This window comes from Lithobates pipiens, unplaced genomic scaffold, assembly GCF_037356315.1.
Source record: "Lithobates pipiens isolate NorthernLeopardFrog02 unplaced genomic scaffold, aLitPip1_a1.2 Scaffold_23, whole genome shotgun sequence".
Lineage (NCBI taxonomy): Eukaryota > Metazoa > Chordata > Amphibia > Anura > Ranidae > Lithobates > Lithobates pipiens.
The window spans coordinates 23,661,680-23,679,704 of NW_027507785.1; the positions used below are offsets into that span (position 1 = coordinate 23,661,680).

At 45.8% G+C, this 18,025-nt stretch overlaps 1 protein-coding gene across 1 annotated transcript in view; it reads left to right on the forward strand.

Annotated features, from left to right (window-relative positions):
* Positions 1–7,974: 7,974 nt before the first annotated feature.
* LOC143927334 (short transient receptor potential channel 2-like) overlaps positions 7,975–18,025 on the forward strand; it is a 125,785-nt gene continuing 115,734 nt past the window's right edge. Inside the window, exon 1 of the mRNA XM_077451339.1 lies at positions 7,975–8,149. Coding sequence (XP_077307465.1) covers positions 8,135–8,149 — 15 coding nt within the window. The 5' untranslated portion in view covers positions 7,975–8,134. The remainder of the gene's footprint in view (positions 8,150–18,025) is intronic.

Sequence of the window (18,025 nt, forward strand, 5' to 3'; positions counted from 1 at the left end):
TCAAAAGATGATATCGGTGGTCCCCATGAAAGAGCGAGGGTTAGGGTTTTATTCAAACCTTTTCACGGTACCAAAACCAAACGGGGATGTCAGACCCATTTTAGTTCTCAAAGATCTAAACCGTTTTTTGAATATCCTCTTTTTGCATGTAGTCAATCCAATCAGTGGTCTCCATTCTACAAGGTGAAGAGTTAGAGTCAATCGACATCAAGGATGCTTACCTCCATATTTTTCCCACTCACCAGAAATATCTACGCTTCAAGATAGAAAATCTTCATTTTCAGTGTGTAGCTCTGCCTTTCGGTCTAGCTACTGCACCTCGAGTGTTTAGAAAAGTCTTGGCTCCCACTTTAGCCAGATTAAGGGCTCAGGGTATAACGATTCTAGCTTACTTAGATGATCTACTCTTGATAGATCAGTCGGTAGCCCACTTAAAAAAGAGTTTGGTCACCACGGTCAGCTACCTGGAATACCTAGGTTGGATGCTCAACCTAGATAAATCTTCCTTAAAACCATCAAAGAGATGGAAGTTCTTGGGTCTGATCATAGATACAGCTCAGAAGAGGGTGTTTTTTCCCCAGGCAAAGATCAGATCCATAAGGGAACTGATTCAGGTGGTCAAAGCAAAGAAGAATCCTTCTATTGAGATTGTTGGGAAAGATGGTTGCTTCATTTAAGGCCATTTCTTATGCTCAGTTTCATTCAAGACTGCTGCAAAACAGTATCCTATCAACTTGGAACAAGAAAGTCCAAGCTCTAGACTTCCCAATGTGTTTATCCCCAAAGGTGTGTCAAAGCCTCAGTTGGTGGTTGATAACCAAGAATCTCCAAAAAGGAAAATCCTTTCTACCAGTTACCTGGAAAGTGGTACCAACAGATGCCAGCCTTCTGGGCTGGGGAGCAGTCCTAGAAGAAGCGTCTGTCCAAGGAAGATGGTCCAAATCAGAAATGACCTTGTCTATTAGGGATGAGCCGAACACCCCCCGGTTCGGTTCGCACCAGAACTTTCGAACGGACCCCAATTTCGAACGAACTTTAGAACCCCATTGAAGTCTATGGGACTCGAACGTTCGAAATTAAAAGTGCTAATTTTAACGGCTAATATGCAAGATACTGTCCTAAAAAGGGTTTGGGGACCTGGCTCCTGCCCCAGGGGACATGGGTCAATGCCTAAAATGTTTTTAAAAATAGTCGTTTTGGCGGGAGCACTGATTTTAATGACGATTAAAGTGAAAAAAAAGTGAAATATTCCTTTAAATATGGTGCCTGGGGGGTGTCTGTAGTATGCCTGTGAAGTGCCACGTGTTTCCCGTGTTTAGAACAGTCCCTGCACAAAATGACATTAAACGGAAATAACACCATTTAAAACTGCTTGCGGTTTTAATGTTATATCTGGTTCCTGCAATATGGTTGAAAATCATTGAGAAAAATGGCATGAGTAGCCCTCCCTGCCCATTACCAGCCTATTTGGGTCTTGTACGCATATTAAGGGGAACCCTGTACCCATATTAAAAAAAGGAAATGCGTGTGGCCCCCAGGCCCTATATACTCAGAACAGCAGTATACAGGCGGTGCAAACAAGACAGGGACTGTGTAGGTTTGTTGTGTTAAGTTGAATCTGTTTGTAATTTTCAACTGGTACATTTTTAAAGTGTAGCTCCAGTCAAAAAAACGATTTTTAAGCTTTTTGGAAAACATAGGGAAGGGTTATCACCCCTGTATAATTTATTTTGTCGTCCATCTTTTTTCATCTCACTTGCTGTTGTCTCCTTTCGTTTGCAAGTAGGAGATGTTTGTAAATTGGATGTTTGAAAGTAGGGGCCTGCCCTATATGCTCTGCAGAAATGGTGGAACAAGGTGTTGGTTTTGCCACAACATTGTAAGCCCTCAAAGTGACTCTTGGTGGGCGCTGGAGCGCCCTGCTGTGAACGATTATATCAAGAATTGTAATTACATGCCATTGTTGAACAGTGGTAGAAAAATTGACCTTTGGTGGTTGTGGTGCTGGTGCCACAACACTATAAGTCCTCACCGTTACTCTGGGTGGACACAGGAAGGGGCCTTCCTGTGAAATATTATATCAAGAATTGTAATTACATGTCCCTGTTAAACAGGGGCAGAAAAATTGGGCCTTAGGCACTGGTGCTGGTGCCACCACACTGCAACCTCTGCCATATACTCTAGTTTTATTGCCGGAATTAGCCCTGCTGCAAAGCATTGCATCAAAAATTGTAAAGTAACGTCCCTGTCCATGCCTGCTGGACCATGAGTCAGCGGTAATATGCACCGCTGACCGCCCTGTCCAGCGAGGCAAGGACATTGCCTTCCACATGCCGGTAGAGAGCCGGAATCGCCTTCCGTGAGAAAAGTGGCGTTTGGGGACCTGTCACTGAGGAACCGCACATTGTACAAACTCACGGAAGGGGGCCGAGTCTAACAACTGAAAAGGCAGCAGTTGAAGTGCTAGCAATTTAGCCAAGCTAGCATTCAACCGCTGGGCATGTGGATGGCTGGGAGTGAACTTCTTTCGCCGGTCCAGCAGCTGGGGCAGGGACATTTTCCTGCTATAATCGGACGTGGGTGTACCGCTAGCAGAGTTCCCGGAAGCACTTGGCTGTGACACACCTAATTCTACACCTTCATTCCTCTCGGAGCAGGTTTCAGAGAGGACTGAAGGTCTAGTGGGGTTGGAGATGCCAGCTGATGAGGAGCAAGGAGAGGTCCGCTTTGTTCTTTGGTGTGGGTCTTTGAGGTACGCTTGCCAACGAGCTGCATGGTAGGTCAACATATGTCTGGTCAAGCATGTGGTGCCCAAGCGGCTGATGTTTTGGCCACGCGAGATACGCTTGAGACATATGTTGCAAATAGCAGCGGTGCGATCTGATGCACTCGTCTCAAAAAAGGCCCACACCAAAGAACTTTTAGAATAACGCGCAGAGGCAGCGCCCTGCACAGGCGGAGCTCTGCGGTGTGATTCAGTCGGTGTGCTGCCCCTAAGCTGGCCCCCGGAGGGCATCCTGCCTCATTGGACATGTGCCTCCTCCTCTCTCCTTCCAGGCACCCACGTGGAGTCAGTGCCCTCATCATCCCCTCCCTCTTCATCGCTGTAGCAAACCTGGCAGTATGCTGCAGCTTGTGGAACATGACTGCCAGATTGCTGTCCTTCTTGAGCATCCCCTCTCTCTGCACTCACGCTACTGCCTTCCTCTAGCTGAGTGTCATCATCAGAGCCCACAAAACACTGGGCATCCTCCTGGAGCATGTACCCAACACTGTGCTCAAAGAGTTCAGGAGACTCCTCAGGAGGACATGGTGGGTCTAGGGAAGGAGTCACTGATGATGACATTGAGACGAGGGAAGACGATGCGTTGGCAGCTGCTTTGCTACTACCCTGAGACTGGGTGAGAGAGGATGAGGAGGATGAAGAGGGCTTGGTCATCCACTCTACCAAGTCGTTGGCATGTTGCGGCTCAACATGTCCAGCTGCCGAAAAGAAGGACAAGCGTGTCCCATGGCCACGTGCTGATGACAATGCACCGCGTCCACGACCAGCACTGTTGTCTCTAGACACAGAGCCTGCTTGCCCTCTTTTATCGGCTCGCGCCTGTCTGCCTCTCCTTGCTGGCCTTCCAGACATGGTAATGGCCTGAAGGGAGTTGGGTAAAAAAGCAGTTGGGTAGTGTATATTGTGCTAGAGGCACACAACACCCACTAACTCCTGCAGATGCCTTTATTATAGAACACCAGAGATAAAGGGGTATATACAGATGTATACTGTGCTGTGCTGGAGGCACACACAACTTCCAATAACTCCTGCAGATAGCAAGTGGGCTCAAATAGAGAACAGCTATGTAGGTGGATATAGCGGTATGTACTGGGTACAGAGCACGCAGACAGCACGCACTATCTCCTAACACTACTGACTGCAAGCTCTATTATAAAAGATAGATCACTAGCTATATAGGTGAGGTAAATATAGCGGTGTATACTGCGGTCAGGGCACGCAGACAACAACCACTACACAACAGCAAGATCGAAAATCGGCCGAAAACGATCGGTGTGTACTGTGTTGAAGGTACACAGAACACCCACTGCTTCAGACGCCAACACACTACACAAGGCCGCCGCGCTGGCGGCCTTATATAGTGTGGGGCGTGCACTACACAGCCTGAGCTATGATTGGCCACAGGCATCCTGCCTGTGGCCAATCATGGCTCTCCTCGCTGCTGGCGCTGCGATTGGCCAAGCATGCAGGGTCACAGTGCATGCTTGGCCAATCATAAGCCAGCAATGCACTGCGCCATTGCAGTGCATTGTGGGCCGTGAGCGCCACACGAATTTGGCGCAAACGGACCAAAATGTTCGGACTTCGCCAAACGGACGAACAGCCGATGTTCGAGTCGAACGTATGTTCGACTCGAACACGAAGCTCATCCCTATTGTCCATCAATACTCTAGAGATTTGGGCAGCTCACCTGGCCCTGAAGGCCTGGATGCTCAGATTACAGAAATGTCCTGTCCGCATCCAATCCAACAATGCCACAGCAGTGGCCTATATCAATCACCAAGGGGGCATGAGAAGTTGTGCATCCCAGAGAGAAGTGAATCATATCCTAACTTGGGCAGAAAACAACATACCTTGCCTATCGGCAGTCTTCATTCCAGTAATAGAGAATTGGCAGGTGAACTACTTGAGTCGCCAGCAGTTGTTCCCGGGAGAATGGTCTGTTCACCCCGACATCTTTCTATCAATATGTAAAAGATGGGGAATTCCGGACGTGGATCTGTTTGCGTCCAGGTTCAACAAAAAGATCAACAACTCTGTGTCAAGGACAAAGGATCAGCTGGCATGCAGAACAGATGCTTTGGTTTTCCCGTGGGATCAGTTTTCACCGATTTATGCATCCCCCTCCTGTTCTGTTGCTTCCGCGACTTCTTCGCAGGATCAAGCAGGAAGGGAAGGCGGTGATTCTTGTGGCCCTGGCATGGTATGCAGAGATCGTAAAGATGGCGGTGGGGGACCCATGGACCCTACCACCACAAGGTCCGGTATTCCATCCTACCTTACAAACGCTAAATGTAATGGTTTGGCTATTGATACCCACATTCTGAAGGAGCGTGTCAGGTTCTGTAGTTTCTATTTTGCTTAATGCTAGGAAGCCAGCCTCCAGAGTCATATATTATAGAATCTGGAAGGCATATGTCTCCTGGCGTGAATCCAGGAGTTGGCACCCCAGGAAATATGTCTTAGGTAGGATCCTTGAATTTCTACAGATGGGATTAGAAATGAAGCTGGCCTTGAGTACTATCAATGGCCAGGTGACAGCCTTATCAGTATTTTTTCAACGACCACTTGCTCCGCACTCTCTGGTTCGTAGCTTTATTAAGAGGGTAACGCGGATTAATCCTCCGGTCACCCCTGAACCCTTGGTCTTTTGAGCCAATACGATATATTCCCTTGGTTCTTTTGACAAGGAAATTCGTTTTATCTGGTTGCCATATCTTCTGCAAGAAGGGTATCAGAGTCGACTGCTCTTTCTTGTAAAGAGCCATATTTGATTATTCACAAGGATAAGGTTGTATTACGTCCTCATCCTAATTTCCTACCGAAGGTAGTGTCAGGTTTTCATTTAAACTAGGGTATTGTTCTGCCTTCATTTTTTCCAGAACCTCGTTCTGTGGAAGAAAGGTCACTACATTCTCTAGATGTGGTGAGAGCAGTCAAGGTCTACAGATTTGTAAAACAGATGGGTTTTTTTTGTGTTGTCAGAAGGTCCTAAGATAGGCCAGGCAGCATCAAAATCTACTATTTCTAAATGGATTTGTCAAGTGATTGTTCAAGCCAATGGTTTAAAGAGGAAATTTCCACCTTTTCATCTTAAAGTGCACTCCACCAGGGCTGTTAGTACTTCCTGGGCAGTGCATCACCAAGCCTCCATGGCTCAAATCTGCAAGGCTGCAACTTGGTCTTCAGTCCATACTTTTACCAGATTCTATCAAGTATATGTAAAAGGTCACGAGGATATCGCCTTTGGGCGCAGTGTACTGCAGGCAGCAGTATAAGTCCTCTAGTCTCTTGGTGCCCTATTTTTGTTGTGTCTCCCTCCCTTCAGTTGGCATTGCTATGGGACATCCCACATAGTAACTACTATGGCTCAGTGTCCTGTGATGTACATCAGGGGACACAGAGGTCCCTCCCTTCTTTGTTGTACACATGTATTGCTTTGCTAAAAAAAACTGAGGTATTCCCAGTAGTGGGAGGGGTTATATAGGGAATGTACTTCTTGTCTTAGGGCCTGCCAGTGTCCATCAGCTGAAGATGGCCTATAACCCGCATAGTAACTACTATGGCTCTGTGTCCCATGATGTACTTCAAAGAAAATGATTTTACAGGTAAGCTGTTTTAAAAATCCTATTATTTGTACTGAAACACTAAGCATTTAGAGTTGCAACATAGGAATCACACATGCACACAGAATTATTGCAACGGTTACCCTTTATTCAATTCGTGTAGAGTGGATGCCCGCTAACAGGCGCGGCCATGATGGATCTGAAATGACAGGTGCTCTTTAAATGTAGGGACTCATTCTTGCTGGTAATTAAAATCTTTAATATTTGCAAACAAAATGAAGGTTTCCTATTTATAATAATAAGCTGTCAGTTTAGTAAAACAGCGATATCAGAATCAATTCCATCATACAGTTTTTAATGTACCGTATTTGCCGGTGTATAAGGCGACCCGGCATATAAGACGACCCCCTAATCTTACAGGACAAAAATGCTTTTAAATCTGTACTTACCGTATAAGACGACCCGGCTTTCAAGGCTTCCGAGGCTTCATATTTCTTCCTTCTTCCTGCATTTGCTGGAGCCAATCACGGCGAGCGATGTATTCTATTAATGAATACAAAGCCTGCTTGGATTGGCAGAGGCTGTAACATCATCAGCCCGCGCCGCTCTGACTCTCCAAGCCAATCAGAGCAGGCTACAGAGTAGCCTGCTCGGATTGGCAGAGGTCGTTACTCCAATCCAAGCAGGCTTTGTATTCATTTGAATACATTGCTCACCAGGATTGGCTCAGCGGTATATACTGTATGTAGCCGAAGCTACATACAGTATTACCGAACACCCAGCCGGCATCCGAGGAGCTGACCCGGCGTATAAGACGACCCCTGCTTTTTGGCCAATTTTTTTACGTGTAAAAGGTCGTCTTATACGCCGGAAAATACGGTACATAGATTTGCCAAACAATAGGATAAAGGAATATTCCTCAACTTTGTTTTATCTCATGGTAACTGTGACATTATGTGAATGCATCAATGCAGTGCATGTTATCTCAGCTTGTGGAGCTTGGATTCATTGAATGAGTTTACCAAAAATTTAAATATTGCAGAATATACAGCCTCATGCTACATAACTAAGCTCCATTTCATGTTGAATAAACTAAATTATTAATGTATTGAAAACTGTTTTTAGATAGATTTTACTCCAAAAGCATATGATTAAAATGAATGTAATAATAATCTAAAAAAAATTGATTTTCAATAAAAAAAATTTTTTTTTATGTTTTTGTAAAAATCATAGAGTTTTGGTGGGGGGGCATTAGAGTGTAAGCTCCTCTGGTACAGAGAATGATGTCACTGGCTCAGTGTTCTCTGTACAGCCTTGTGGTATATATCAGAGCTATATAAATAAATAACAATAATAGTGTGTGAAGATATTCACCCTTCCTGCTTCTCCATATGTACAGAAATACCCAGAGAGGAAAACGCACAGCATTACCCTTTCACCGTTCGCCTGCTGTTCCAGCCTTCAGTATATACTATTCACTCTTTTCTCTCCTCCGGCAGCCAAGAGGTTAACGACAAAGTGAAAAAAACACCAACGAGAGACAAACACATTTAATTATCGTGCCAGTGCTGTCCCGAGGGGCCACCGATTAGAAGAGAAACTCAGTATCTTTCCATAATGACCAACACTCTCCCTTGAGAACTCACACTGGAAATAGAGTGCAGGTGAGAGACTGTCAGACAACTGCAGAGGGTGAGACTGAGAGGATCGCTGGAGGACAAGACACCTACATGGACTGAGGAAGAGGAGCGCCACGCCACGCCACAGCCACGGGAATCGAGACATGCAGCACTTAACAGTAAGCATCCAACCATCTCCTCTCCACTTACAATAGATGCATTGACTGAAAGGAGCTTCCAGTATTCCTGCGTACCATGTATTCCCCCAATAACTATGTATAAGGAGTATGTCAGAGCTATATCAATGTATAATAACAATAATGTGTGTGATTGGTGGGGGGGGGGCATTAATGTCTAAGCTCCTCTGGTTCAGAGACTGATGTGACTGGCTCAGTGCTCTCTGTACAGCACCCCCATATATGTCAGAGCTATATAAATGTATAATAATAATAGTGTGTGAATGTGGGGGGACATCAGAGTGTAAGCTTCTTTGGTGAAGAGATGTGATGTACCTGGCTTGATTTTCTTTGTACAGCACTGCGGTATATGTCAGCCCTCGTACAAACGGTTGGACATTCCGACAACCAAATCCATCGGATTTTGTCCATCGGATTTTGCCCGAAACTGTTGCATACACACGGTCGGACAAAGTTGTCGGAAAATCCGATCTTTCGGAACGTGATGATGTAATTTTGTTACGACGGGACTACGTTCAGGCTAGTAGCCAATAGCTTTGATGTAGGAATTTGATCTGAGCATGCGTGGCACTTTGTCCAATCGGAATTCTCTACACATGATCGGAGTATGTCCGATCGGAGCATTTTGTCTGAAAATTTTACCAACAAGTTGGAAAACTTGGTCCGTCGGATACTCCGACGAAAACAGTCCGATGGAGACCACACACAGTCGGAATATCTGACAAAACGGTCCGATCGGACACATTCCGTCGGAATCTCCAACCGTGTGTACAAGGGCTCAGAGCTATGTAAATGAAATGTATAATAGTGTGTGTGTGATTGGGGGGGGGGGGGGGGGTATTGGAGTGTAAGCTTCCCTGGTGCAGAGACTGATGAGACTGGCTCAGGGATCTCTGTACAGCACTGCGGTATATGTCAGACCTGTATGTATGTACTGTATAATAATAGTGTGTGACTGAACAACACTGAATAGCTAGATCAGCACTGGACAGCTACTTTCACCTATTCACGTCAAGGTTTAGGTAGACATAAACTCAAAATAAATGACATTTGCAAGGTTTTTTTTTTTTTTTTTTTTTTTTTTTCTTAATAAAGTCCTTGTTTTCCTCCATTTTCATCATTTATTTCAACTCAGTGCTGCTGATCTCCTGCAGTATATTTGCAGTCGCTTCCTGTTTCCATGTATTCCAGTGATGGCTGCCTTTCATTTCTCAGGGTGGGGTTCCTGATGGTGAAAACGGTGGGCTATGCCTGCATAATGTGTGCTGAAACTGCCACTCTTTAGGCCAGGTTCACACCTATGCGAATTGGATGTGGGTGAGCAGGAGAATAGAATGCGCATAGCAGGAGAATGTGACCAGCACCCTATGGAGCCGGTTCACATATCTCCGTTGCCGCTGCGGAGCGTACTGCACAGAAATGCTGTGCGTCTTTGGCTTCGTTTCAGGGCTGAATTCAGGCATAGATTCGGCCCTGATTCATCACTGAAGTGGGAAACAGGGATGCACAGCGCTCCTGTGCGGTCCGCAACTGGTTCCAATGTGAACCGAGACTGAGTCTCCATTTGAAGCCCATGTGACTGGATAACAATGCAGAAGCACAATCGGGACACAGCAAGAGAGCATTGTCACCCTACAATGGGAAATGTCTGAACGAGGACTTTCCTGGCAGGATCACCAAGGGTTATTTTAATGCAAGCTGCAGTTGGAAATCAGTGTCACTTGTAATTATCACTCAGTATTAAATGCATATCCTTCTTTCTTTGTTTTTTATTTTATTTTTATTTTTTTAATGACCTGTGTTAATGAACATGCCATATTGGGGGATAATTACAAGTGCTTTGTGTAACCAAAATTTAGCCAAAAAAACCTTTACAACCACTTTAAGAATAAGCACAGGCAACACATTATAAGTTACCAGAGATATTAATTCTGGTTATTTTGGAACACATCAGCTTGATCAAGGGCCATATTCTCAAATACTTTGCCTTTAAACATGGAGAATCTCTCTCTACACTTTACAAGACATTTCAAGGAGACATCGAGCAGCAATATTTTCCAATAACATCTTCCTACAAAGTAATTCTAGCAAGCTAATGGGTTATTATACAAAGAACCTAACATTAGCATATAAGCACCAAATATTGTCATTTAATGGTCAGTAAAACTTAATTATTTTTCTTTATCAGATCATTCACATGAATAATCACCGCTAGAGATAATGGATGTGGGAGTTCTATCCCCATTAGTGTTGCATAGTTTAGTCACGCTCAGTGTTAGTGTATCAACCTCTCTATAGACGTGTCACCGTATCACTGCTCACGCCTGAGCTGCCTTCCAGGTGCTGCTCGATCTCTGGGGGCTGTGAGTGCACTCATGCATCTTCCTGCCTAATGTGACAACTTTTCATAATTTAATGCAGTCCGGACATTGATTTCCCAGATTGAACTACAAAACACCTGATCCCTACATAATGGAGATTAGAAAAGAGAAGGTATTCCGTAGTCCTGTCCTGGGGTGACAGCGCCGCTCCTCCAAAGATACAGTGCAGTGAGTGAGCATTGTCACTCTAGGAAAGGAAATTAGTTACTGGCAGGATCAATGGCTAAAAGAGGCCTAGGAAAAGAAAACTAATGCAGCCACCTCATTTAACCATTTCAATACCGGGCCTATTCTGGCACTCCTCTCCTACACGTAAAAATCATAATTTGTTTGCTAGAAAATTACTCAGAACCCCCAAACATTATATATATATATATATATATATTTTTAGCAGACATAATTAGACAGGGAATAAAATGGCAGTCATTGCAACTTTTTATCTTGCACAGTATTTGCGCAACAATTTTTCAAACACATTTGTTTTTGGAAAAAAAACATTTAATGATTTAAAAAAAATAACAAAACAGTAAAGTTAGCCCAATTTCTTTTGTATAATGTGAAAGATGATGTTACGCTGAGTAAATAGATACTTTCCTGAAAGGCTCCATGGCAGCATACGTGTGGGTAGCCCCGCCTCCACGATTACCCAATAGGACCCAACTCCCATAAATCTTTGCTCCTGGCCACTATCAGTGTTCCTTTTTTGTCCTCCCCAGTAGGACCAGATGGTTTCTTTCCTGGAAATAAAACTTCACGACGATCGATTGGCTGATTGACTGAGAAATTTTCCTCCGATAGGCCCTGACTGTTAAGCAGGGTATGGAGAGTATTTGCAGAGTAGCGCTGAAGAAAGGATTTCCTACCTGAGTGCGCACGGTCTGTGTCCCGTTGTTATGGGTGACCATTATCTGCTGGAGGTATGGCGTGTGTGTTCCAGTCCGTTCGGCCAGGTGATCGTTGGTGGAGTGGTGAGCCTTTTATCTATCCATGGCAGCATTGTATTTGTGTGTATTTCTTTTGTTTGTCTTGCGGTCTCCTCCATGCCGTTTGCGTTCGCTTCCGCGTTCCAGCAAACCTCTCTCCTACTTCCGGGTTATGCAGGCGTTCTGCGCATGTGCGAACCCGGTATGAGACCGAGGCTTGGTTCCCGCGCATGCGCGCGAGCGCCTCGCGTCTGACGTCGGCGATGACGTCACGGGCGCCAAATTTAAAAGGCTTTGGAAGCTGTCAGAACCCTGGGAATGTTTGCAGTGGTCGCAGCGACTTCCCGGGGCTGTCAGCGCGGCGGTTTAAGGTAAGAGCGTGTCCCTTAGGCTGGGGAAATGCTTTTAAAAAAAAAAAAAAAAAAAAAAAAAAAAAAAAAAAAATGTGTGTTTTATTTTTCTCTTTGTTTACAGTGTTTCTTAAACTGTGGGTTTATTGTGAATATGGACGCCTTACTGCCTCCTAGTGGCCAGCCCGCTCATGTTAGGTAGGTCTTTAGTATTTATGCTTTTTATATATTGGAGAGAGTGTTTGGCATAGGTAGGATTGACTGTATATCCTTTTCTCTCTCTGTCTGTTTTACCCTTACAGCCCTTCTGGGTCTGATCCACAACCTAACACTTCTAGACGCAGTGGATCATCAAGATCACACCGCCATAAATCCTCCTCAAGATCTAGCCAGCATAGGTCAAGATCTGAACAGCATAATAAGAATTATTCTCACCCCCCTGCTGCTCACTCCAGCAAGCGTACGGAAAAATCATGCTGGGGGTGCAGGATGCCTGTTCCTTCGGACGTATCCTTATGCGATCATTGCTTCTCCAAAGCTGCAGATGAAAGGGATGATGCAGACCAGCGTTTGGAGTCAATAGTAAGACGGGTTGTGAAGGAGTCTCTGCAGGAGAGGGACGCTCTACAGCTGTGTGAATCCCCGTCAGAATTATTGGCTCCTCCACCTGGAGAGAACCCATTGCAGGAGACATGGGAATCCTCTCAGCCAAGCCGCCTATCTGCTCCCATCTCAGATAGTGAATCTGACTGTGAGGATCCTGGTTTAGGTTTTGACTATGGACTGGTGCCTTCATTGGTCAAAGCAGTGAGAGAGGCTCTGAAGTGGGAAGACCCTGTTACTTCCCCACCAAAGCAGAGAAAGTTCTTTAAACAGCTCAATAAGGAGCGACAATTTTTTCCCTTCCTTTCAGAGTTGGGTGACATTATTACCGAGGAATGGAGCAAGGTGGATAAAAAGGGTTCCATGCAGTCAAAAATCCTGAAATTATATCCCTTTAAAGAAGAGGATGTGAAGCACCTGGAGTCAGCACCACTGGTGGATGCAGCGCTCATGCGTTTGGTGAGATATGTAACCCTACCCTTAGAGGATACGGTATCCTTTAAAGATCCTTTGGAAAGGCGGATCGATTCAGACCTTAAGAGGATATATCTGACTTCTGGAATGGCTTGCAAACCAGTGCTTGCAATGGCAGCGGTATCCAAGGCCATAGAATCCTGGGCTGATTCTGTAGAGGAATTCCTGAGGGGTATTTCTATTGAATCAGCAAAAGACTCCCCTATTCAAGAAATCAGGATGGCGTCTGCCTTTTTGGGGGAGGCATCTATTGATGTTATCCGCCTGATATCTCGGGATATGTTAGCAGCAGTCTCAGCTCGCCGTGCGTTATGGCTCCGTCCATGGCTGGCGGATCCAGCATCCAAACAGGCCTGGTGCCGTATTCCCTTTGAGGGGTCATCTTTGTTTGGTAACAAGCTGGATACTGCCATATCCCGGGCTACAGGTGGGAAATCTGGGTTTCTTCCCCAGGACAGACGTCTTCAAAATCAAAGGCGTCCATTTCCTAGAAGACAAGGCCCTGATCGTGCCAGGGAGGCGCGGAGCTATAGACCTGGTCGAGAATTCTCAAGGTCATGGAGATCCAGGCAATCTTCTTTCAAAAATACCTCAAAAGGGGGTTCGTCCGGCAAGCAGGATTCCGCGAAATCCTTTTGAAATTGGGCCCGCTCAAACTTGTCAGGTGGGGGCTCGTCTTCTCCACTTCAGGCATGTTTGGGCGGCCTCAATTCGGGATTTTTGGACTGTAAAAACAATTTCCTCAGGTCACAAGTGGGGTTTTATCAGCACCCCAAAGCTAAGATTTATTCCCACAAATCTTCCAGAATCAAAAGAGAAGAAACAAGTCCTATTGACCTACGTGAACTCTTTACTGGATCAAGGCGCAGCCGTTCCCGTTCCAGAAGAAGAACGTGGAGAGGGCATGTATTCCCCTTTGTTTCTGGTTCAAAAGAAAAATGGCACATGGAGGCCGGTAATAGATTTGACCCATCTCAATTCCTTCATTCGCAAAGAGAAGTTCAAGATGGAATCTCTGCTTACCATCCAGCAGTCCGTGTATCTGGGGGACTGGATGATATCAGTCGATTTGAAGGACGCTTACTTCCATGTTCCCGTGGCAAAGGAGTTTCAACAATACCTCCGCTTTGCAGTAGGCATTCAACATCTTCAATTTACATGTCTTCCCTTTGGGTTAACAACGTCCCCACGGGTCTTCTCCAAAGTTCTTTTGGCAGTTGTGGCCTTTCTCAGAGTCAAAGGTGTTCGTCTCCATCACTATCTCGACGACCTTCTTCTGCTATCCCAGAACAAAGATCAGCTCTTGGAGCACAAAGACCTAGTCATCTCCACTCTACAGGAGTTCGGGTGGCTTCTGAACTTAGAAAAGAGTCACCTAGATCCAACTCAGTCTCTTGTTTTCCTAGGGGCGCAGTTCAACACAGCAGAAGGTACTATCGCCCTTCCAGAAGAGAAGGTTGGAGTCATACGAGACAGGATTCATGCAGCCCTTGCAGCATCCCATCTCTCGGCTCTCCAATGTCTGAGGGTGATTGGCACAATGTCAGCCACCATTCCCATGGTAAAGTGGGCCCAGTGGCACACTCGTCCCTTTCAGAAGGGGTTTCTACAACAGTGGGACTTATCCAGCCAGACACAGCGCATATTCCTCACTCCAGCCATGAGGACGTCTCTTCTTTGGTGGCTACAGGGGAAGAACCTGCGCAACCACCATTCAATCATTCCCATCTCATGGGTCACGGTAACTTCAGATGCCAGCAACCGAGGATGGGGCGCTCACTGCCTTTCGGAGGTCGCTCAGGGCAGGTGGACGTTTCCATCACAGAGAGTCGTCTCCAATGTTCTGGAGCTAAGAGCGGCCTTCCAGGCGCTTCGGTCATTCCATCATCTGACAGCGAATGCCTCGGTCATGCTAAGGTTGGACAACACAACCGCGGTGGCTTACGTAAAGAAGCAAGGGGGAACTCGCAGCTGGTCCCTGTTACAGGAGACGGAGCCAATAATGAATTGGGCTCAGAAGAATTTGTCCAACCTTTCTGCAGTCTACATCCCAGGGGTGCAGAATGTTCAGGCGGACTTCCTATCGCGTGTCGAGTTGGACAACAACGAGTGGTCTCTACACCGGGAAGTATTCGATTGGCTCCTGACCTTAGGATTGTCCCTGGAAGTCGACTTGTTCGCTTCCCCGTGCAATCGGAAGCTTCCGAAATATTACTCAAGGTTCAGGGATCCCCAGGCATATGGGATAGATGCCCTCACAGAACATTGGAAGTTTCAGACAGCTTACGCCTTCCCTCCAGTTCCGGTGATCCTGCAATTCCTTCGGAGACTCAGGTCAGAGAAGGCGGAGATTCTCGCAGTAATTCCTTTCTGGCCCAACAGACCTTGGTTCCCTCTACTGCTGCTCCTCAGTTATCAAGAGCCAGTTCCCCTGCCTCTCAGGTCGGATTTGCTATCTCAAGGCACAAGGTTACATCCATGCCCATCATGTCTGAACCTCAAGGTATGGTTTTTGAGAGGGAAAGGCTAGAAGCTCTTGGTTGTCCGGAAGAGGTCATCCCAACCCTTCTCAATTCCAGACGCGGGAGTACTAATAGGGTATATGAGCGTATATGGTCCAAGTTTTCGGCCCATATGTCCTCCAGAGAAAATTCTTGCAGTTCTCCAACAATACAAGACATACTAAGCTTTCTTCAAACAGGCCTTGATTTACCTCTAGCTATCAGTTCATTGAGAGTCCAAGTATCGGCTATTTCAGCCTTTACGGGTATTTCCTGGGCAAACCATGCACTGGTACAACAATTCTTCAAGGGAGCTACTAGGCTCAGACCCCAAAGAAAACCAAGGTTTCCTAAATGGGACCTCCCTTTAGTGCTGGATTTTCTCTCAAACCTTGGAAAGGATTCTACGGAGCCTCTGTCCATAAGGGATCTCACTCTCAAGACCATCTTCTTGGTAGCTATAACCTCAGCCAAGAGAGTTTCTGAGATTAGGAATCTAGGTTCGGAAGAACCCTTTCTGACTTTCTTTCCAGATAGGGCAGTATTGATTCCCATGTTGGGATCGCATCCCAAAGTAACCTCGGTCTTCCATGAGAATCAGGAAATTGTGCTTCCCACTTTCAAAAACTCAGAGAGTCAGGATGTTCATCCTCTGGACGTAGGACACGCGCTGAAACAATATTTGGAAGTCACAGCTCCCTTTAGACAAACGAAATTTCTTTTTGTTCTCCCTCATGGCAAGAATAAAGGATTGCAAGCTTCGGCTAGATCTATCTCTACCTGGATCATTCAGATCATTCAGAGGGCGTACAGAGCAAAGGGCTTGGCTCCTCCTGAGGCATTAACAGCTCATTCAACACGGAGTATTTCAACATCGTGGGCAGCTTCTCGCCATGTGGCGCCTGAAGTTATTTGCAGAGCGGCCTCTTGGTCTTCTATTAATACCTTTGTTTCTCATTACTGTGTAGAGCCAGCGGCTCTGTCTTCTGTTAATTTTGGTTTGCAAGTTTTGTCGGTTGACAATGCTAAATAAACTTTTGTTCTTTGCTCGACATTTTGCCCACCCGGGTGTGTTTGGCGAGTTATTTCCCACACGTATGCTGCCATGGAGCCTTTCAGGAAAACGGAAAATTTATATCAAATACTTACCGTAATTTTCCTTTCCTGATAGGCTCCATGGCAGCAGGAGTTCCCTCCCAAATGTCTGGAGTCGGCTAGTTACGGAACACTGATAGTGGCCAGGAGCAAAGATTTATGGGAGTTGGGTCCTATTGGGTAATCGTGGAGGCGGGGCTACCCACACGTATGCTGCCATGGAGCCTATCAGGAAAGGAAAATTACGGTAAGTATTTGATATAAATTTTCCGTTTTACATGTCGCGCTTTAAAATTGCGCACACTCATGGAATGACGCCAAACTTCAGTACTTAAAAATCTCCATAGGCGGCGCTTTAATTTTTTTTACAGGTTACATGTTGAGAGTTACAGAGGGGATCTAGAGCTAGAATTGTTGCTTGCGCTCTAACGCACGTGGCGATACCTCACATGTGTAGTTTGAATTGCGTTTACATATGTGGGCGGGACTAATGTGTGTGTTCGCTTCTGAGCGCGATCTACTGGGGACAGTGGCGTTTTAAAACACAAATTTTTTATTTTATTTATTTTACTTTTTTTTTTGTTTTTTTACAACTTTTTTTTTTGATCACTTTTATTCCTATTACAAGGAATGTAAACATCCCTTGTAATAGGAATCATTCATGATTTATGAATCATTCTTTATGGAGAGATGTGGGGTCAATAAGACCCCCACACCTCTCCTCCAGGCTGGTAAAGCATGAGATCGTGAAAAAAATTTCACCTGTCATGCTGACAGCCGCGATGGCGGCTTTGTTTACTTCCGGGAATCCGGGCGTGATGTCATAACGTCGCGACCGGGCCTCCAACGGTCATAGAGATGACTGGTGACCATCTGGTCACCGGAAATCTCTATCGTCATCATCCGGCGCCGGACGATTCTTTCTCCGGGTCCCCCATGGCACGGGAGAGCCCGGAGAAGCACCGGATGGCGGCAGGAGGGGGGATGTCCCCTCCCGTCGCCTGTAAGAACGATAAAGCGGCGGAACTGCTGCTATGATCGTTCTTTTGGTGCACAGAATCGCCGGCTGAAAACAAGGATATCTGAATGATGCCTGTGGCTGCTGGCATCATACAGATATTCCCATTGAAATTCCAGGTCATCATATGACAGCCTTGGGCGGGAAGTAGTTAAGGACTGGTAAGCTGCAATATATTTCTTTTTTTTATTTTATTTTTTATGTAGCGCTGTTTTTTGGCATTTAATCTTCCTGGAACTGAAATTTGGTTTTGGGTTTAATTACTCAAAATGTTGGCCTCAGTACCAGTCTGGCTGGATTGCACTGTGTTCTGCTTGACCATAGGTGGCGCTGTCATCCCTGGCAGGTGCTAGAACGCAGTCCAGTTGGGTGCATTAAGTGTCAGTTCTCTCTCTGAACCAGCCCAGTGCGAGTGTCACTCTTGCTGTGCATTCTGGGAGGGGGTACTTAAGGTGCTGATGTCACGTACTTCGGGGTTCCGGTCCAGAAGTGCTTTCTGACTGTTTGGTCCTG